Source organism: Mus caroli, unplaced genomic scaffold (assembly GCF_978045245.1).
Source record: "Mus caroli unplaced genomic scaffold, Mus_caroli_1 scaffold_19, whole genome shotgun sequence".
Classification (NCBI taxonomy): domain Eukaryota; kingdom Metazoa; phylum Chordata; class Mammalia; order Rodentia; family Muridae; genus Mus; species Mus caroli.
In genome coordinates, this window is record NW_028227274.1 from 4,936,610 (window position 1) to 4,959,295 (window position 22,686).

Below are 22,686 nucleotides of genomic sequence, written 5' to 3' on the forward strand. Positions count from 1 at the left end.
TCTACATATCGATGCAAAATTTAAAATTAATATTGTTATTCTTAGATAGACATTGTGCCTGTGCAACCCATTTAAGAAGATGATTAATGCAAGTTAAGGGCCAGGTAGTAAAATCATGGTTAGGTTAGATTCTGATTTAATTATAATAAAGTGCTTTCAATTTACTCAAATAGAAATGATTAGGAGCCAGCGCAGTGGTGGCCCACGCCTTTAATCCCAGCACTTGGGAGGCAGAGGCAGGCAGATTTCCGAGTTCGAGGCCAGCCTGGTCTACAGAGTGAGTGTCAGGACAGCCAGGGCTACACAGAGAAACCCTGTCTCATGCAGGCAGATTTCTGAGTTCGAGACCAGCCTGGTCTACAGAGTAAGTTCCAGGACAGCCAGGGCTACACAGAGAAAAACCCTGTCTCAAAAAACCAAAACCAAAACCAAAAAAAAAAAAAAAAAAATGAAATGACTAGGGATAGCTGAGATTTAACAGTTCAAATATACTTTATATTAATAGTCTTCAAAAACTTCAGAAATCCACAAAATCTGACATTTAATCATTTCATTATTATTACAAGTTTTGACTAGAGACATGTCTGCGCCTGACAGCACTCCCTTCACAGTTCAGAAAAGATACTGTCCATCTTTACCTCCAGATGACATGCTTATGGTGGCAAGGTGGTCATGAGGCAAAAACTGCCTATTTCATCTACAAACAACGGACACAGTTTGTGAAACAGTTGATTGTTACCTCTGTCTAGACAGGGTGCACAGTCTTTTAATTCTGCTTCACAAAGGTCTGTCAGATGATCCTGGGCCACGGGGACTGTCCAGGTAGTCAGCTGTCTACAGTTGTTTCAATCCGAGCAGCCATGTCTGGTGCTTTCCTATAGATTCAGGTTTCATTCATCCTCACATTTCTGACAGGGTTGAAGACCACTTGTAGTCCCAGAATCGATCTTAAATTGTTGACTATTAAAGACATGACATATAGTGGAAAACATAGTTTTCAGATGATATTACAGGCTAAAATAAAATCTAGAAATAATTCAGGGATAGAATTGTAACTAAATTAGGAATGATGGTAGACTACTTTATCTAATTGACAAATACGATAGACTGGATTTTAATTATATACCATACTTTATAATTTACATGATTGCTATAATTCTGCTCAATTTTTGTCTCAGAGGAGTTTTTTTAATTGGATAGAAAAGGTGAGATGTAGAGGGTGGTTCTGATTCTTTGATTTAATGGGGAAATCTGTTTACCGATGAAAGTCCTTGCCCTCAGTTGGTTGCAAGTAGCCAATGGCTGAGCATGGGGTGGGACACTTAGAGTTGCAGGAGATTCAGAGACTGTGGGAGAGAAGACAGGGACACAGCAGAGGAGATAAGGCCAACCAGCCAAGTGAGTTTTTGGGTAAGTGGTCTTTGGCTACTTCCCCTACTGGACCTGGGGTAGCAAGGGAAGATTTAGGAGTGCCCAGTAATTGAATTAGCCAAAGATTTTAAAAATAACTGTGTGTATGTGTGTTTTCGAGGAGGGTTCACATGTGGGACTGGCCAGGAACATGAAGCAGAGTAAGGAAAGTACCCACAACAATGCTCTCTGTCCGTTGAGAGTTTCTCATCTGTGATTGGATAGTCTATATTGCTTATTAGGGTCTCGTCCCTGAAGAAGACTCAGCAGTTCTTAGTTGCTTGGAGCTCATCAAATAGGAATTGGTCCTTAGATTTTTCTCTATATATATTATTGGCATGTTATCTGACATGCAGGACTTGTTTAGGAGCCTTGTTGAGGTTTCATGGGTGCAGCTTCCTTGTCATGTATAGAAGACATGGAACTCTGGCTATTAAAATCATTTCTGCTACCTCGTATGCAATGTCCTATGGTTGAGGCGGGGTGAGATGTATACTTGCACATATGAATAAATATTTAGAGTGCAGTTAGAGAGTATACTGGTTTGGAAACTGGCACTGTATTAAGATTTCTTGATAAATCTGTAAAAAAAAAATCAGATAGTAACCTGGATTTATATTATTGGGATAAATCCTTTTCTTTTGAACGTGTCTTAAATTCAGACAGTTGCTGGTTAACCCAAGACATACTTGCTACTATTGCACCATGGGGGATATCTTACTTTTCTTGTCATTGTTGTGGTTCATAGACATCACGACTGGTAGGGACTATTTACTTTTCTTCCTTGGCAGCTTAGATAACACCTGTGGATACTGTGAAAGCTAGTTCTCAAGATAGGAGGCTTTCAGTTTAGTCCCAGCTTGATTCCTCTAAGTGCTGTGTCACAAATGTGGAATCTTCAGCAGAGGGTCAATCAAGAACAAGGGCAAAAAACTATAAGCCGTTGGGCTAGTCTCTTCAACCCCCTTGACCAACTTCAAGGGAGGTTCCTTATGCCTGGCACTGCGTTTTTATTGTCTGGCTCCTTTTTTAGCATTTTGCGTCAAGTGGGATAGCGCTTTCAAAGTGTGTATATACTAAGATATATTTGTGTCTTAAAGATGTTTCCTTAAATATTTTCAAAGTTTTTAGCGTTATCTATCTTACACTTATTTCTCTCCTTTTCAATTTCCCTGCTTTACATATTTGCAGTTAAGGTATTTCACTACACCCCCCAATCCTCACCCTGCCAGCCTGGTTTTCCTAGTTTCTCCTTCACAGAGCCTGTGTCCTACCGTCCCCTCACTAGAGCTTCTTGTACCTTACTCCATCTCCAGTTGCTTTTCATTTTCCTGGTTTCTGCAGTTAATCCAGGTTATGCATTCACATCACGATTGCAGGCTGGAATCCATGAATAAGAGAACATTCTTCTGGTCTGGATTACTTGACTTCAGTATATAATACATTTATCACATATTTTAGTATTTGAATCTTATGAGGTACTTGACTCAAAGCCACTTGTTCCCATTTTGCATGGCATTTTGTGCTGTGATCCCACTTAATTTGTATGTTGTTGTTTGTGTGCTCATGTCATACTCAAAATTATCAGTAAGAGATGTTTCAGTTTTAGAGTTTTCATTTAAGTACTTAACCTTTTTGCATATGTTCCAAAATGCGTGAGTTTTGTTCCTTCTTGCAGATGTTTAGATTTCCTGTTATTCATTGTTCCTCATAATGTATTTCCAGTAACAGTGGCAGACCCATACTATTTGGGTTACTATATTTTTGTTTTAAAGTTTTATTTTTTTATTATTATTTTTAAATGAAATCTTTTTTTTTTTTAAGATTTTATTTATTTACTTATTATATGTAAGTACACTGTCACTGTCTTCAGACACTCCAGAAGAGGGAGTCAGATTTCGTTACGGATGGTTATGAGCCACCATGTGGTTGCTGGGATTTGAATTCCGGACCTTCGGAAGAGCAGTCGGGTGCTCTTACCCACTGAGCCATCTCACCAGCCTGTTTTAAGGTTTTATAATTGAAAGTATGATTACTGGCACTTTCATCTTTTCTAAAGACTTTCTTCTTTTTTTTTTTTTTAAATTAGAGTTTTTTTTTTTTAACAGATTTATTTATTTTATGTATATGAGTACATTGAAGCTGTCTTCAGACACACCAGAAGTGGGCATCAGATCCCATTACAAATGTTTGTGAGCCACCATGTGGTTGCTGGGAATTGAACTCAGGACCTCTAGAAGAGCAGTCAGTGCTCTTAACTGCTGAGCTATCTCTCTAGCCCTGGTGCTTTCTTCTTAACAAATGTTTATTTGGTATGTTTTTTGAGTGCATTCAAATTTTAGAAGATTTTATTTTTTGAGAAAGGATAGCTAATGGAGTATAAAGACTCAAATTGAGATTATCTTTGTCTAATAAAAACAGTTATTTCTTGCCTAAAAATGGTCTTACATAATTATGATAAATAACTAATAAACAGGTATATAGCTGATACTCACTTTTGACTGCTGTGGATATGGTTTTTTATGTCAGTGCATCATCTGTGTCACTCTGTGTCTCCAGTCTGTGAGGCTGCATCCCAGAACTCAACGATGGTACAGTCGTCATCACTTCTTCCCAAGTCCTAGTAGTTAGAATGGCAGAGACCTTCTTCAGTGTCTCTCCAGCCTCCTTTACCCACTGCTTCTCTCCCACTCTTCCCACAGCTAGGTCTTTGGCTGCAGTTCACTGGCCACCTTTTCCTAGTTCTCAAGAGCCAAGCAAATAGGACAGCTTCTGGTAGAGCCTGATGTTTTTAGAATTTACTCAGTGTCATTCTGGGGCTTCAGGCTTCAGTCGAAGAGCAGTGTGCTCTATTTCATTTTCTGGATTCCTTTTTGTTAACCACCCTGTTCTGTTTGTTACATGGAACATTATTGTGTTTTCTAACAGGAACTATATTATATAATTGACTGATAAACTATTGGCCATAACTTTGTTTCCAATGTCAGCAAAAATACCTATGTAGACAGTGTAGCAGTAGTATAAGTACCTACTACATAGACAGTGTAGCAGTAGTATAAAATGAGTTAACACTATAGTGTCACCATTAGGCATATGAAAGTTTTTTGTTGTTGTTGTTGTTTTTTGTTGTTGTTAAGCATCCCTATTAAAAAAATTGAATAACTTCAAAATGGTTCAGAATTCAGAAAAATGTTCTTTTGGCCTATTTTTCACCTTTGCTCTCTGCCCTTTCCCTTACTGGGCCTGGAAGGGAGAAGCAGGGTTACGCTAAGAGACCTTATTATTACACCAAATTGAGAACCTGGCTTGTGGTGGAGGGTTTGATGGAAGTTGAGTGATAAAAGTATTTTTGAGAGAATCATCTGAAGCATGATTCTTGGAATTCAGTTTCTGTGCTGCAGTCAAAACGTGTTAAAAGAATCAGAAATTGAGGTGACAGATTGATAACAGAATTTCATACTATATATTTTGATCCTGGCTTTATTGTCCCAAGTTCCTCCCAGATCTTCCACCCTAATCTGTAGCATTTCTTTGACTCTAATAAGCAGGCATCTAAGAATTCTCTTGGTGTTCCTATTCATAGCACCACCTTCCCAATGATGGTAATGCCTCTTCCCAAATAACTAAAGCATGTTGACAAAAACAGAACAAAAGCCCAGCTAGGACAAAAAGAAATGACCACCAAGGTATTACCTGGAGCCAACCTGGGCTATGGAGTGAGGCCCTCTATCAAATTAAAATCAAATCAAATAACAACGGCAACAAACCCTCTTGTAATTACTTACCCTTAAGCATATTCTTTTCAAATAATTTGATGTTTTCATTAGCACTTTGGAAGATCTGGTTTTAAAAGACCTACTATTTTTATCTATTGTGAAATTTGGCTTTTTAACTAATCTTGATGCTTTTGTTGAGGTATGTATATAACAGGGAAGTTTGGGGCGTGGTTAGGACCAGCTTAAGGTATTATATTCTTTCCTCTTTATTTCTGAAGCAAATTTAGAATGACACCAGAAGAATGACATAAAAAGTTGTCCTCTGGCCTCTTCTGTAACATTGCGCCTTACACACACATATGCCTTCCTGTGAATATACATGCACAATACAAAGAAAAATTGAAGATTAGGAATAGTAGAAGGTGAAAATGTCATTAATTTGAGTGACTTTTGTAGGGATAGGGAACTTAATTGTGCTGATGGAAGTTGGATAGGGAATATGATTCAGAAGAGCCATTAAATTAACAAGAGTTAATAAGAATGATTAGTAGTTAGGAGCAGTGTCAGTGGAGTGTCAGAAAGAGTCTTTTCTTTAAGTGAATGAAAGAACAAAAGCATTCTACTTGTGAATATAAGAACAGCCTTTTTTTTTAGCTTATTAATATTTGTTTTGTGTGTGCGCGCGTGTGCTATTGCACTCATTGTCTGTGAGGTCCCTGAGCCTGGGCTGGTTGGTATAGATATCCCATTTGGGACTGAGCACTCAACAATCATTTGTTAGCACTTTGACCAGTTTTACCTTTCTGCATCAACTGATGCTCACTGCAGAGAGAAGCATCTTTGTACAAGGTTGAGAACAGCAGTACCTCCAGAGGCATAAACATAAATACTTAAAAGGCAATTTTGTAACATTATTTAGCTAAATGACATTAGTAGACTTATCTCCTAGAAGCTGTGGGGCTCTAGGCTGAGGGCTTTGGCCAGTTTATAGTAAGCAAGCATGAATTCCTCTTGTGGAAGCAGGCTCCCAGTCAAATTTAGAAGTAGTTGCTTACCTCATGGTCTTTTCAAGGCCCTGCCCGACAGGTTATCTTTTGTTGTGCCTAGAAAAGGATTGTACCCTACCACTGACCTTTACTTCTCACCCTCTTTGATTGTTTATACTGCACTATTTCTTTGATCATCCCATTCGTTTGTGGGGAGGAAACTCTTGGCTTGGAAGATTTCTTTGAAATGTGTTTTCTTGACTGGTTTATTTTGTAAAACCTTTCTTTGCTCTCCCCATATGTACTTCCCCATATTCTTGTTACCCTTTAATCCCAGCACTTGGAAGGCAGAGGCAGGCAGATTTCTGAGTTCCAGGCCAGCCTGGTCTACAGAGTGAGTTCCAGGACAGCCAGGGCTAGAAACCCTGTCTCGAAAAACAAAAAAAAAATCTTTCATTATTTTTTTCGATATCATTTTTTTTATGTCCGTAAAGTCTGTTTTTATAATTGTTTGTCATTTCATGCAAATACAGAAGAAAGTTTGAGAAGTTTATTGGATTGCGGTGACAAGTGGAGAGATTGTTTTCTCTGAAATTTGTAGTATTTGATCAATTATCCTCTCAGGGATAAGATACCTTGTGGTTCAGGAAGTTCTTCATTCCACTAAAAAAATACCTTGAGGAGATAGTTCTCATCTCCCACTTTCTGTGTGTCATTCAGCAGCCTTGTGCATTTTTCTATATTGGTTTGTGTGTGTGTGTGTGTGTGTGTGTGTGTGCTTCTGTATGTTTCTGTAGTGTGCCTGGTATCAAAGGAAGCCAGAAATGAAGGTGTATTGGAATTGTTGGGCCTCTGTTTGCACGTGATTCCTCAGAAGAGGAGCAACTGTCTTTAACTGCTGAGCCTGCTCTCCAGGGCTGCTTTCCCCCGAGTTTTAAATTGGGTTAGTTTTACAAAGCTGTACAATTTCTTGTTGTTATAGCAGTTCAAAGTCATTTTCACATACTGTTTATGTTTGTAAAAATGTCATATCCATCCTTATTACCAAAAATTTAGATAGAGTTCCGTGTATAAAAATGGCATAGTTTTTGTGTATGGCCTATACTCATCTGCTATATCATGTGTAATTTCTGCCATAATTCAAGTGCCATGCAGTTAAAATAGTTTTATCATATATTGTTTAGTTAAATATATTTAAATGGTCTATATGAGCAATTATAGTATAATATTTTGTACTTTTTGATTGTTTGATTAGTGTGAATATCACATGCCGGTTGCTCTTGCATACACACACGCGCATACACACACACACACACACACACACACACACACACACACGGTAAGGCTCAATTTATGAGCTTTGTTTTAAGTGTTTACCAACTGGTGGCTATCATTAAAATTATCACTGATCCAAAAGTGATCTCTGACAACCATGTGTAGTCCTTGTTAATTTATCTTCTAATCTACTCATTAAGAGACATTGTCTGGTTCAGTTTTGGTTTGACATCTCAGTACTAGTCGGCTACTGAGTATTTTGTAAATTACAACACAATCCAAAGTTAACTTACCTTGGTTCATGCATTGAAACATATTTTCAAGGCAGAGAGGATCATTATTTACATAGTATTTAAAGACTAGAAAGCAAAAGCTAGCAGTTCATTGCTGAGCAGTCTGCAAGCAGTACAGATTCATGTTCTGTCTCCATGTTACGTTCCTTGGGATAAATATTGAAGAGGGTAGAACTTGCTTATCCTTTAAATCCTTCAAATTACAAATATGAATGTCACCTTTCCACCCCCACACCCCCAGTATCACCCTGTAAAGGAATCTTTAAAAGTTTGGTTTAAGTATGATTTACTTTAACACTAAAGCTGTAGGGGCTCAGGGAACATTTCATTAATCCTGAAATTTTATTAATAATGTGCAGAGAGCATAGAGAGGACACTAGACTATACAAATAGCTTGGTTTCTATTTGCTGAGTTGGATGCCACATTTTCATTGATAATCACTAAGACAAGTAGATTCTTGTGTCTTAATTTTGTGAGACATCATGCACAAAATACTATGTGCATAGAGTAAATAATTGTGTCTTTAACAAAGCTCTTATTTGATCCTTCTGTAGATTTAACAGAGCTTTTTCTTTAAGAAAATTAACAAATGTCAAAGTAGATTCACCTAATTCATCTTTCTTACTAGATTATTTTGTGTTCATTTCAGACAATAGCAGAGGGTTTTTTTTTTCTTCTTTTATTTTTGACATTGTATGAAAATCCATGAAAGCAACAACTTGAGGAATAGTGCATAAAGACACTAATGGCATGTGCTATAACTGTTGCATGATTTATCTGCAAATGGAAATTTTAGAATATATCTAAGATTCTCTTAAAACCTTGGTATAGTAGTAGGTAATTGTTATTATATGCATATTTGTAATAAACTTTTAGAACATTGGTTCTCAGCCTTTGGGTCATGACTCCTTTGGGGTTAAAGCAATCCTTTCACGGGGGTGGCCTAACACAAAACATGGATATTTGCATTAACACTCAGAATAGCAAAATTACAGTTATGAAGTAACAACAAAAGTAATTTTATGATGAGAGTCACCACAACATGAGGAACTATAGTAAAGGTTTGGCAGAATACAGGAGGGAAAATACCACTGTCACAGGGCCTTACTGTGATGTTGAGTTCCTAGAGTAGAAAGACCCACATGGTGCAGTATGGCAGATTCCAGCGCTATGCTTCCAAGTGTCTTCTACCAAGTAGCCCCTGAAAAACGCTCTTCATTCTTCCAGCATCAGATTTTGATAGTAGTTCTGGAAGGCTGTCTCTAGCATGCTCAAATTGGATTTAAATTAAATTTTTAATAAGATTAGAATAGTTTTACCCTTTTGCCTAGCACATGTGAAAATTTATATCTTAGTGGGAAACTGATATTCAGCATGAGCACATGAGCTGTTTTATTGTTGTTGTTTTTTGTTTGGTTGGTTTGGTTTTTGTGCATGAAGCTTAGAAATGGTGAGCAGCATTTAGTAGAGTTAAGAAATTTTTCTGGAATATAGCTTTTCTCATGAATATGTGATTACACTTTGTATGGCCCGAAGCTTGGATATTTGCCTACGTCTGTCCAGTTCTGAGCCTAATTGGTTGGTTTATAAGTCTATTGGGTTGTTGGATTTATTTATTACCTACTATATCTAGAAAAAATGGTTTAATACAATATAAGATAACAAGTGCAATATATAAGTATACGTAAAAGCCATCAGGCTTCTCCACTGTTAGATGTATGGGCGAATTTCTTTATTAAATTCCTCACATTGGTGTTAATTTGGTTAACCATACTAATGCTTAAATGATCCTCTTGTCATGCCTAACATCAGTAGTTTAGTCATAACTTCACTTATAAAGTGGAGGATCCATATTCAAAGATAAATCTCAGCCATAGTTGTTTGCTGATTGCTGTTTGTTAGTGCACAATGAATGTGTATTAATTCCCAGGTCAAATTCATCTACTTTTGATCTCATACACTCGCTCCTCTCTTCTGTTTTACTTTTGAATAGATCAACTGATGGTTTCTGAGTTTTTGCTTATTTAGATTTGTGTAGCTTGGCTTCTTTTCAGCAGTTAAACCTGTCTACCTTGGTGTGAGTGACAAGAACTCTGTACTGAATTATGTATACTCAAGGCTCTACATTGGTTTTTTCCTAGACAATAGTGGAGGAACTGTTATTCCTTGCAATTGTTGGGATGTGTAGAGTATTGGTTACTACTCACATTACTTTTAAGAACTTCTAGGTTGAGTTGATCCTGTCAGGAGAAAACGTTTGATTTTATCTTTACCAACCAGGTTTCTCACTTAGATTTTAAACAGGTAAAAAATTTAGGTTATTTTTTAGCTTAAAAAATTTCAAGTGTATTAAGAAGCTAGTTTAGAGATTATCTTTTAAAAACCAGATTTCAAAAATATTGAAAACAGCTAGTTCTGTCTCTTGTCCTTATACTTTCAGTTTTTATACTCCTTTTATTTTTCTTTAAAAACAATCTGACAAAATGATTCCTTTTCTTTGTTTTTGTTTTATTTTGTTTTGCGAAAAAGACCTCTTAGTCCTGGCTGTTGGCTATCTTAGAACTCACGTACATAAGGATAGCTTCAAACTTCTAGAGATCACACTGCTTCTACCTATAGAGTTTTGGAACTAAAGACATACACTGTTATGCTTAGCTGTGCAGTGTTATTTTTAAGCCATGTCTGTCATTTTCTGTAGTATGAGAGGCATGAATTGTGTTTGCTGTTAACATCATACGCTTGTAATTTCAGCTGCCTTGTGCTGAGGCTGTATGAATTCAGAGCCAGTCTGGACTAAGTAGGGATTACATGTTTTTATTTATGTTCATAGGATATGATACTCATCCAGTTTTACAGTGGCATGCCTTAAAAAAATAGATGAAATATATCTAACTGTGCTTATTCTTTGTTATTTCTATTTAAGGGACCAGTTACTCTCCACAAGAAAACTCACACAACCACAGTGCACTTCATAGTTCAAATTCACATTCTTCTAATCCAAGCAATAATCCAAGCAAAACTTCAGATGCAGTAAGTATTAAAATGATGCTGGGCTGTCAAGATTAAAATGCATACTGTAAATATTCTTAGATGTTGTCTTTTAATTTTTAAAATATTCAATTGGTGTGGAGCTTAATGTATTTATTTTCCTATATTATATATGAAGTACAAATAATACCAGACCAACACATTTCTAAAGTTATTTAAGGTTTAATTTCTTTTAGATTTACATAAGTTGCTTATTTATTCTCTGCTCTGTACTTTGTACTTTGTTAGACAGTGAGGACAATATCCTGATCCTCAAAGGCATGAAAGAAAAAAAAACATACCATAATTTTAGTACTCAGGCAGGCTTAGATTAATGAAATAATAACTGGATACTTTTTAGTATTGAATTCGATTGAGATTTTTATCTATATTCACTTAGCAAAAAAAAACTTTAATCAAATATATGCTAAGGTGTCTTAAAACGTAGACAATTTGGTTCATTTTACTGGAAGTTGTTGATGTCTGGTGGTAACAGAAATGCTATCAATTTAGAATGATGTTAAAACTGGGGGAGTCGTTAAGAAGACTTCCCATCTCTTCCAAGTTGAGTATAGCTTAGAGAGCTCAAGATACTGTTTACTAGTAAAGAGATAAAACAACACTTAAAAAAAGACACAGACGTGTGAAATTGATGGACAGGGTGGCACAGGACAATACTCCCAGAAATTTGGATAAGTTTGCCATAATTAACAAGAACTTTGAAGACAGATGTGAATAATAAAATCATGTCTTTTACTAAAGTGAATTTCATACAAGAGCGAATGAAGGATATAATGAATGCATAGCAAACACAGATTTGCAATGTCAAAACTTACCAAAAAGTGTTTAAAATACAGGGAAGAGTAAATAATAGGAAAAGTGTTTGGAGAGATGCCTCAGAGGTTAAGAGCACTTGCTGTTCTCCCAGAGTACCAACGTTCAGGTTCCAACAGTTTACAAACTGTAACTGAATGGTACCTTTTAGCTCCCTGGGCACTTGCTCTGCACATAGTATGTACATGCAGACAAAACATAAAATATGAGTCTTAAACTATTCTTTAAGAACTTCAAATAAATTTCAGTAAATTTTACCTGGGTGATTCTCTTGTTTTAGTTGGCATTGGAAGATAGGTCTTAGCGTTGTGTGTGTGGTTCCCCCACACCCTCTGGTCAAGTAGCATAGTTGTATAGAACATTGGGATAGCTAGTCAAATATTATAAAATTCTAAAATGCCAGGTCAAGTTAGGAAATAAATCATGCTACTTATTAACCACGAGTTAAATACATGTATATGTAGACTTTAAACAAGGGCTCTTCTGACTTTGCTCCTTTAGGGGAAAAAAAAGGGTCTGGAAAGATGATTTAGTTGTTTAAGACCAGGATCACAACCAAAGTGATAGAAAAAAAATGGACTCTTACTTAGGAACAACACTATGATAGAGGGTTGAAGAGGAGGCTCAGTATCAGTAATTAAAGTCATTTGCTATGTACCCTGAAGATCTGAGTTCAATCCCTACTGAAAAGAGAACTGACTCCACAGTATGCTGTCATCCATACCCTCACCATGGCCCTCATGTACAGGCTTGTGTGTGTGTACATGGTTAACAAACAATTCCACCCCTCCCCCACCCCCCAGTATCCAATGCTGATTTTGTGTGGCTGGAAAGTGCTATAAATGGAACCGTTTTGCATGAAATAGTCCTCTTGTTACTACCTAAGTAGCCTTCATAATTTTGGAGCATTTGCTTATCCTAGATCTTTGCAAACCCTTTAAGACAGGGTTTCCCTGTATCGCTCCACTAGGCAGTCCTACAACTAATTATGTATACCAGGGTAGACTAGAACTCAGAGATCTAACTGCTTTGCCTTCTGCTAAATGCTGGGATTACAGATGTTTGGAGCCATGCCTGGCTCTGCAGTCAGTTTTGCCTAAAGAGTCTCCTTTATTTACAAAAAGAAGGAAATTTATCAAAGAATTACTGGGACTTTATGAAATTCTTTGTTACAGGACAGGCAATGATCTGCTAGTAACTCATGGGTTAATTTTAGTGTTGCCACATTTCTGTATAGGAATGTTGGTAAGGTGAACAACTAAGAAAATAGAGATACTTTTGCAGAAGAAACAGCTACATTCATGTCAGAGAGCTATCCAAATTTGAGTTTAAGGAAAGGATAGATAGGTGTCTTGGTAAAAGTTCCCTTTGTGGGGAGGATTGAGACTGTCCCACTATGTAACCTCAGCTGGCCTGGAATTTGGTGTGTAGGCCAGGCTGACTTCAAGCCTTCTTGTTAGTGGTTCCTTTTTAAAGGCACACATTCTATCTAGTGCACTTTTCAGTGAACAGTTTGTATAAGCTTGATGGGTATTATATTGAAGATAACAGTATTTTAAGAACTTAAATCATTCAGATTGCTAATTAAGCCCATCATGCGTTAATATATATAACATTTTAATAAAATGTAACCTTTCTAGAGGAAAAACCATTAAGATGTTTGGTTTAGTTGAAGTATCATAGAACTTCATATGTGTGTGTGTGTGTGTGATAATCACTTGCCCTGTGTGTGTGTGAGTGAGTGAGAGAGAGAGAGAGAGAGAGAGAGAGAGAGAGAGAGAATCACTTGTCCTGTGTGGCTTCTGGGTGAATACCCATTTTCTTATGATAGATGAAGGAAGAAAAAGTCAAACTCACTTTAGTAATGTTAGGAAGTATTTTAGTCATGTGAAAGAAGTTCAGATTATCTCAAGTGTTTCTGATAATGCCTGAAAACTGATTGTTACGTGTTAAGTAAATTAGGAAATGGGATGTGTACGTAGGACTTGGACTTGAGTGGTCAATTTTACACACTCTTTGTAAAGTCAGTAAACTTGGCTACTGCCATTCATTGCACATTGGTATTTTTAAATTACACCATTACTCAATGGGGTGTCATTAACTCCTTGCTAGAAATGGGTTGAGACGATAGTTTGCTGGTTTCCGATTGTGAAAGTGTCTTGCATTTTATAAAATAAGATATCCCATTTGTGCAAGCTGAGATTTGTTACTAGTGTTGCAGGATATGCATATGGCTATGCGTGCTGTTTGGTGGGTAGATGGGTTCACTGTATAGCCAGTGAGGATTACATGTTAGGTTAGCTTAAATATAAACACACATTTGCTTTAGGCAAAACAGAATAACTTTAAGACAGCTGACACAGTTTGCAGAATATTCGTTGAAGCACACTGGTGTAGACACTGGTATGTATCTGCCTGCCCTTTTATTATTAGCCTTGAATCTTAGTCGGTTTCTCTGATCAGTCTCTCAGTCACACATAACTTCTTGGCTAGTGTTAACTTCCTCTGAACAAATTTTTAAAGGAGAAGAACTAAAACCAAAATACTTTACAGGCCTATCATGTGTAAGACCAGCTGAGAAGTTTCAAAGAGTAGTGTTAGTTTCAGAATTATACTAGCTTGTGTTCTCCATTTTTCTCTAAGTTCAAGATGTTAATTCCATGTTCTTCATATGCCTAATACAGTCTATATATACTATACTATATAATATACTATAATTCACAGACACTCTTAATGAATAAAGGTTTTAATAGATTCTGTTCATATATACATATTTATGTTTGGTATGAAAATTATTAGAATTTTTAATATTTCATGTTGAATGCTTAAATGGCAGACTAATTTTCAAAATGTATTTTTAAGCCTTATGATTCTGCAGATGATTGGTCTGAGCACATTAGCTCATCTGGAAAAAAATACTACTACAATTGTCGCACAGAAGTTTCACAGTGGGAGAAACCAAAAGAGTGGCTTGAAAGGTACTTGCTTTTAACCTAGTAATACTCCCTACTTACTCCTGCAGGCAGGCATTCTGCTTTGCTTCTGTACAATAAATCCCTTTAGTTTTCAGTTTTAGTCATGGTCATTTCTGTATCTTCCCTTCTTATAAAAGTATTTCTTGGACATAAGAGCAACCATGTAGTGGCCTGGGAACACGCAGTGGACTGTGGAATTTGTAGGATGAATAGCTGACAGTTTTCCCTTCAGTGAGAACCATTCTTAGTAGTCTGTATGCTGTATCCCATCTTCCAGACCAGCTTCAGTTGTAAACGATGGTTTTTTTATTCGATGTACAGTCTTGTGGAACATTTGACAAGAATAAGTTAGTACAGAGACTCAAGTACTTAATGTCATTTTTACTCGTAAAATGATGTTTATTTAATCTTTTATTTATAGAGAACAGAGACAAAAAGAAGCAAATAAGTTGGCAGTTAATAGTTTCCCAAAAGACAGGGATTACAGAAGAGAGGTGATGCAAGCAACAGCCACTAGTGGGTTCACCAGTGGAAGTAAGTCTTTTCCTCTTTTCCTCCTTTCCTCTTTACCTCTTTTCCTCCTCCCCTCCCCTCCCCTCCCCTCCCCTCCCCTCCCCTCCCCTCCCCTCCCCTCCCCTCCCCTCCCCTCCCCTCCCCTCCCCTCCCCTCCCCTCCCCTCCCCTCCCCTGCCTTCCTTTCTTTTGGTTGTCTCTGAAACAGTATGTTCTCTTTGTTACTATTGTCTGCTTTAATTTAACAAGTTCCATCTGCATGTGTAAATTGGCATGAAAATATACTTGGTTTCTATTATGCTGAATGGCTTTTCAGCACTCACCTATTTTCCTGGAAAGGGAAATAGGTGCAGGGTGGAGGGAGTAGAGGTCTGTGTGATTCTCAATACTCATATTGTCTATAATATAGACTTGGTAAAGAACAAGATTTACATTTTTCAAAAGATTAGCTTATATTCTTTTGTTTGGTTGGTTTTTTGAGACAGGGTTTCTCTGTATAGCCCTGGCTGTCCTGAAACTCACTTTATAGACCAGGCTGGCCTTGAACTCAGAAATCTGCCTGCCTCTTCCTCCTGAGTGCTGGGATTAAAGGCATGCACCACCATGCCCAGCTCTCTTATAGTCCTTTTGTTGTTGTTGTTTTTGTTTGTTTTTTGTTTTGTTTTTACTTTTTTTTTCTTTATTTATTTCTCTTATAGTCATTAATAAGTAATAAGTAATTGAGCCCCAGCCACACACATTCTTGGCGGTTTAGGCTTTAGGGTTAGTATAAATAGCTGACAGCTTTCCCCTTTAGTGAGAAACATTTTTAGTCTGTTGTCTGTATCCCACTGTGTACTACTGTCATTTTGGTTATCAATGAGAAGCAATATCAGTATGTAGATGGTCCCCTAAAATGGATGTTGTTTGGTATTACAATGATGTGAAAGTATATGTAAACAACTCCTTTTTTTTTTTTTTTTTCAATTTTGACGTTAATACTAGAAAATCACATCAGGTAGTAATTCTTTAGTACAAAATAAATTTCATGATAGATGTTTTGCCTGACTTTGTACTGAGTTCACATCGTGTAGGTTAGGTTATACTCCCCTGCCCCCTCCTCCAGTAGCGTACATCTGGTGTGTTTTCAACATGTCTCTGGTTTACAATAGTATTGTTGAGCTCTAAATCTGTACTTAGGTGTTAATTCCACTGTGTTTAGAGATCGGTATAAAGCTGGGTACTGAGGCTTTGTAGAACCATTTAAATCTTGTAGAAACTATTTTTCAACCCTTGTTTAAGAAATCCTTGATCTGTATGACAAACTGAGTTTAAATATTTTATTTTTATTTACCCATTTATTTAGGTTGGTAATTGATTCTCAAAAAAGGGGTATTAATTCTTTAATGGCAAATTTATTTAGTGTGAACTTGTGACATAGCAACATTAAATCTTCAAAATATGAGTAAAATTATTCTTGATTTGTAGTGACTCATTTGTTAAGTATTATTTATTAAGTATTAGGGAATTATAGAACATTATATTTTAAGGCATAAAATGTGGAGGTTTAATCCTGTGTTGCCCTCTGTCTCAGGTAACTAGCTGACTTTGACCAAACAAAAAGAAGCCAAGGTTTTTATTTTGAAGTAATTAAATAGCATGTAGTTTATTGTTGCTAGTGCAGTTGGTGGGCAAGGAGCATGGATAAGTGGTGTGTGTGCATGAAAGGAAACAAGGAAAGCTGTTGTGCTTGGGAACTAGATCCTAGAATTAAGACAGTGCTGAGTTGGGCCACGTGTTTGCACTAGGCTTAAGCGGGTAGTTCCCAAAGAGGGAAGTCTGTGACTCCTTGTTTTCCAGGAATATTTGGTGACTTTAATTAATTTCACAATCTGTCAGAGAATTGTCCCCTGGGATTTCTTATAGCACTAGTGACATTTTGAATCAGGCTAATTCTTTGCTGGAGAGATTGTCCTGTGTTTTTTTTTTTTTTTTAAAGATTTTATTTATTTATTATTATATGTAAGTACACTGTAGCTGTTTTCAGACACACCAGAAGAGGGCGTCAGATCTCATTACAGATGGTTGTGAGCCACCATGTGGTTGCTGGGATTTGAACTCTGGACCTTGGGAAGAGCAGTCGGGTGCTCTTACCCACTGAGCCATCTCACCAGCCCCAGTCCTTTGTTTTAAATGGTTATTATACCTGCTAAATTAGCTAGTCATACATCTCCCACCATGGCCTTAAAAAGAGTGGGAGCCCTAGAGGTGCTTCTGTAAATTCCTTCTGTCTAGGGATAGTAGGAATCAGTGGCAGGTCCATCTTCCCCAGGTCCTAAAATCTACTGTCCTTTTGAATTAGCAGGTATTGAAGTATCATTTTATGTCATCCTCTGAACACGTTGACCTTTACATGTTTTGCTTTAGCTATATACAACTAATGCAGACTTTTCTAGGTTAACGAAGTAAAAATTGTAGGTAATTAAGTGGTGATGTGGTGTTAGGCATGGTGTTTTAGTTAGCGTAGAATCTTCCTTGTATCAGAAAACTAGAGCTCTGTCCATATGAGCTGGAACTGTGTGTATATATCTGTCCAGGATTTTGGATACCACTGTCACAGGCTATCTTTCCATATTGGTTCAGTGTATAACATACGGAGTTACATTAGACAATGGAGACTTTCTTCGATACAACTGAGGGCTTCTTGGTGGTGAGCCACTGTTTTAAATTAAAGGTACTAGTGTAGTTATATAGTGGCAAGGTGAAAACTGACTCATAGAAGTGTCTGCTCTTCGTACCTTCTTTATCTTAAAGTCAGAAGAGCTGTGGATTGGGAAAGACATGCATATTCACTGGTGGGCATTCTTTGCAAAACTGTCATGTTCAAAGGGCACATCCTTTTAGTCTTGGAATATTAAGAGGGTTTTTCTTTTCTTTTCTAAACAAATGACCTTCGTCCACATAATTGTTTAAAAATTTCCTCCTTTTGTATTATTTTGTAGAAGCAAAGTACCAGTATTTAAACTGTTGGCAGAATTTTAGCTATTTCCTGTCCCTCCCTTTGGAGCTTAAATGCTGGTGTTTACTGCAATAAGTACTTTTTTTTCTGATTATGCCTGCATGCATCTCTTTTCAGAATAACATGTGAAATATGATTATGTTACTTTTGTCAGCATTATTTAAAATCTTGTATTGGTTTTGTTTGTGATGCACAATTCAGTATATGTTAAACCATCGTTTATCATTGAGAGATCTACAATAAAACACTTCAGAGCCCACATTAGCCAGCTGCTTAGGTATTCAAAAATCTGAAAGTAATAAAGCCAGTGATCCTTTGTAATCGAACTACTGGATAATTATTTGACCCTGTGATTGATATTTTAAAAGAAACAAGAAAATGTTTGCCTTTTTATTTTTAGAAACATATTTTTTTTTAGTAAAATGTTAGACTAGAATCTGAGTATAGATTAATATCTATAGTTGGTACAACTTGCTATATTGCTGTTTATATGCCAGTGTTAAAGTTGCTGCTACCATCTGGGCTTGCAGTTTTGTGGAAAGGAAAATAAGTTCAGGTGTATTGTTCAATTAGCTGATGTTCATGATGTAGGATTCTAACAGCATTTGTTTTTCTTCTCCCTTCTGTCATTCCAACATCTCTTTTGGGAACTGTGAACTACAGTGGAAGACAAGCATTCCAGCGATGCCAGTAGTTTGCTCCCACAGAATATTTTGTCTCAGACAAGCAGACACAATGACAAAGACTACAGACTGCCAAGAGCAGAGACTCACAGTAGCTCTACGCCAGTACAGCACCCCATCAAACCAGTGGTTCATCCAACCGCTACCCCAAGCACTGTTCCTTCTAGTCCATTTACGCTTCAGTCTGATCACCAGCCAAAGAAATCATTTGATGCTAATGGAGCATCTACTTTATCCAAACTGCCTACACCCACAGCTTCTCTCCCTGCACAGAAAACAGAGAGAAAAGGTATGCTCTTACTGCTCCACGCTGCATGTTGAACTCTAGTGGTAAAATAGTCTTTCCTTGGGCTCAAGTAAGACTCTTAACTCTAAATTCTTTTTCAGAGTGTTATTAGGTAGGCTTAGGTCTAAAATTAGTAGTTTAGGTTTTTCTTTTAATTTATAATTCTCAGAACGCAACAATTTTTTTTTTATTTTGTTTATGTTTTCCTTGTTTGTTTTGCTTTGACAACAAAACCACATATTTATTTATTTAGTTTGTTAATTGTTTTAAATAACACATTAGATTCAGATGGCACAATGCATTCCCATTTACTTAAATTTATTTCTCAATTTTTGTGGATATTATCTTTGTAGTTCAGGAATTTCTGGCCTCTGCTTGTGTATTAGGCAGACGCTAAGGTGTGAGGGAGAAAATAAAAGGAATCACACCTTACTTCTAATTAGACCTCAGATCTGAGAACTGGAAGTAAACATTGCAACACAAATTTCCTTCATACACCAAGTATAATAACCTTAGCATGCTCAAAAAATTCCATTGTGGCAACAGCTGCTTGGGGTGGTAGACAACATACACAGCATGAAGAGTCCTCATGTATAAGGCCTTCCTAATTTAATCTGAAAACAATCCCAACTACATCTATTAGAACTGCTGCTTCACATAAGGTTAATCTGTTGGTCTGTGGTAGTGTGCCGTATTAAATGGTGTATGAGCAGGGTCTTTTGTTGTGTGTCTTAGGGATGCTCTGTCCCTGGGCCTTGACAAGCCATCGTATTTGTTACATGGTGGAGCAGGATGTCCAGAATAATTGTAATATGTTTTGAGTTGAAGAAATGCCTTCATTGGCCATGGTTTTAAAATGTACTTATAATAAGAGAAGTGTATGTGTTGTACATGTAATTAAAGGATCTCACAATAAGTGTAGATCTATTTAATGTTGCCATATCATTTAAGAGAGAGCCATTTGTGCATATCTCAGGACCGAAGTGTAGGGAAAAGTGAACCTCATCAGTTTTGCAGGAAATTACGTTGATGTGAGTGTGAAACAAAGGGTCAGCTTGTCCTGTGTGTGTGTGTGTGTGTGTGTGTGTGTGTGTGTGTGTGTGAGTGTCTGCGGGCACATGTGCGTGCGCGTGCGTGTCTATATCTGTTTAGGTGAGATTGAACATTTCTTAGTTATCTTTTCTTAACATACAAACAAATAGGAAGTGATAGACAGATATACCAGAAACACATTTTTTTTTTTAAATCAAGTAGCACACAATGACCTTTCTTAATTGCTCTCATGTCCCTTCTAGTTGTAAAGTTTTTCCTAGAGTTGTGAAATCACAAAACAAGCCATATACAAGCCCTTGTACCTTACTCTGGTCAAGTAAGCCCGTGTTAAAAGAGTTCACTGGACTTAAATTAGCAAGTTTTTCATCTAGTAAGTAAAGGTATGATGTGTTTTATGTTTTGCTAACACAAAGCAGCTTAAAAAGCAAGCTCTTAGCACAACTAAGTCTGATAGCTAACAGTCTGGTTCAGAAATGGAGTAGATAGTAATTCAATGATATGCTGGGTGAATCCGGTACTTAGTGTAAAATTCCTTATTCTGTTTTATGTTATCCCCAAACATGTTGCTAAGACTGTGACTGATGGGAAAAAAAACAAGATTGGGAAAAATCAATCAGATTTTTTTCAGTTTAATGAAAGTTACAATTGCAAACTTTCATGTATGTTTATATCTGTGTAGAAAAAAGTGTGTGTGCGTATACATGCTCTATTCAAGCACACACATACATACATATGCCTGTACCTGTGCTTAACAGCTATTACTGTCACCTTACTTATCATGTTGTTTTTCTGTTAATAATATGTTGGTCAAGAAACACATTTGTGTTCCGTATGCCCTGTTGTTAGAACATCACAGGAAATAACCAGTAGTGTTATTACCTGAGCCTTAAAATCTTAGCATGTACCAGCAGGGAGTTATTTGTCAGACCAGAAAAGTGTGGATCAGAATTACATTTTGACCAGTGTCTTCTCTGTTGGGTAGCTTGGAAGAGCTAGGAGTAGAATGTACTACTTTGAAGTTCTTCCCCCTTCTGGAAAAAGGTGGAAGTACAAGTCAATAATTTATGAGTAAAAAGCATAAACGGGGGTGGTGGTTGCTATCTCTGTTTTGGACATATAGTTTAAAAAAATGGAGCATGTCCTCCTCTGTAGTTCAGTACAAATTACATAATTAAGGTGATTCTGATAAGCAGTCTATTAAGAGCCAGCATTCAGAAGCAAACACTGTTTTGCATTTTGTAGAATCACTCTCGTGTCACTTTTGAACTTACTATGTCACCCAGGCTGCTCGCAGACTCAGCTACATCTGCCCCTGCCTGCCTCCAGAGTATTGGAATGTACACTAACTTATACCCAAATCAGACTAGAGAATTCAAGCCCTAAGAGATGTCACTTGCCCTAGGAAACTATACATTTTAGGTGGGAACAACTGATCTCCCAGTCACATTGTTCTGTTTCACAAAACTATGTACATCTATTCTTAGTAAATAATCCTATTAAATTTAGAAGTTAAAGCTTTCCATAGCTTTAAGGATAGTCTCTAGTGGTGATTTATATTCCATTCCCCCATTTTACTATCTTTATAGTAATAGTTACTACTGTCATTTTGTGGATTCTTTCAGTTATTTGGTTGTTTTATATTTCAAAACTCTTGACTGCACAAAGCAGCATCAAACAAGACTAACATTTTTTGTCTTCAGAAACATTACCCTGCCCATTCAGTGGCAGTCTAACAATGAGAGGAGAGGTACTGCTGTAAAAATATAAGTACTGATTTAATAATTTATACAATAAATAAAGTAGCACCTGTGTCTTTTTGAAGGGATAAGATCTAAAGAAAATTACAAATTAGGATTTATACAAAAATTTTGAATGAATACAAACAAGTATACAATGTAAGAGACTTAAACCAAATTTGGTGGCAGCGTATTTTCTTGAAGAGAAATTGTTATTTCAATGATATTTCTTTCCTTTGCCTAAAGACCCAAAGCAGCAGTGCTTAGAAGTGCTAGTCTTATAGTCTATCAGAGTTTGAAAAACACTTCAGAACTTTTAAGCTAATAAGTTCGTTAGCTTGTCCATGAAATGTATTTATAGTAGTTTTCGAAACTATACATTAGACAGCTGTTATTCCTAGGTATTTGACCATGGAAGTGATATTGTGAAAAGACTGACACTCAGCAAGCTTGTAGCAATTCTCTGCACCTTTGGGGCCATGAAAGTTCCTTTTTTAGTTTCTAGAATTAAATACAGATGTTTATGGTCATGTTAGTTAACAGTGTAGTTATCATTCAGCACTCTTCAATCTTACACTCTTGGCTTCATTTGTGCAGCCTTAGTCTATGTCTATGATTATAGAGAAAGTGATACTTTAGCAAATGGTGATAGTCTTTTTACGTCAGTGTTAATAGAGTAGGAAAACAACATTTTGTATTGTCTAATCTGCTGTTCTCTAAGTGCCCATATTTCTAAAACCCTTTACGTGGTTAGTATTTCGTGAGTTGAACTAGCTATAACAAAAGGGAAAGTTTCACTTTCCTTTCTTGTTGGTAAGTTTTGAGCTAAAATAATAGTGCTTAGTTAGCTATGGTTGAATGTGTGTGTGTGTCTGTATCAGTCTCTGTGAAAGACTTGAAG

General features: G+C 36.8%; 1 protein-coding gene across 9 annotated transcripts in view; it reads left to right on the plus strand.

Moving 5' to 3' along the window:
• Positions 1–22,686, plus strand: part of Wac (WW domain containing adaptor with coiled-coil) — a 54,959-nt gene that overhangs the window by 20,800 nt on the left and 11,473 nt on the right. For 7 of the 9 annotated variants that reach the window (XM_085833491.1, XM_085833494.1, XM_085833489.1 and 4 more), the window contains exons 4-7: positions 10,605–10,711; positions 14,405–14,520; positions 14,939–15,051; positions 18,691–18,999. In XM_085833491.1, the coding sequence (XP_085689617.1) occupies positions 10,605–10,711; positions 14,405–14,520; positions 14,939–15,051; positions 18,691–18,999 (645 nt within the window). The remainder of the gene's footprint in view (positions 1–10,604; positions 10,712–14,404; positions 14,521–14,938; positions 15,052–18,690; positions 19,000–22,686) is intronic. The other 2 variants (XM_085833495.1, XM_085833496.1) reach the window with 1 other exon arrangement.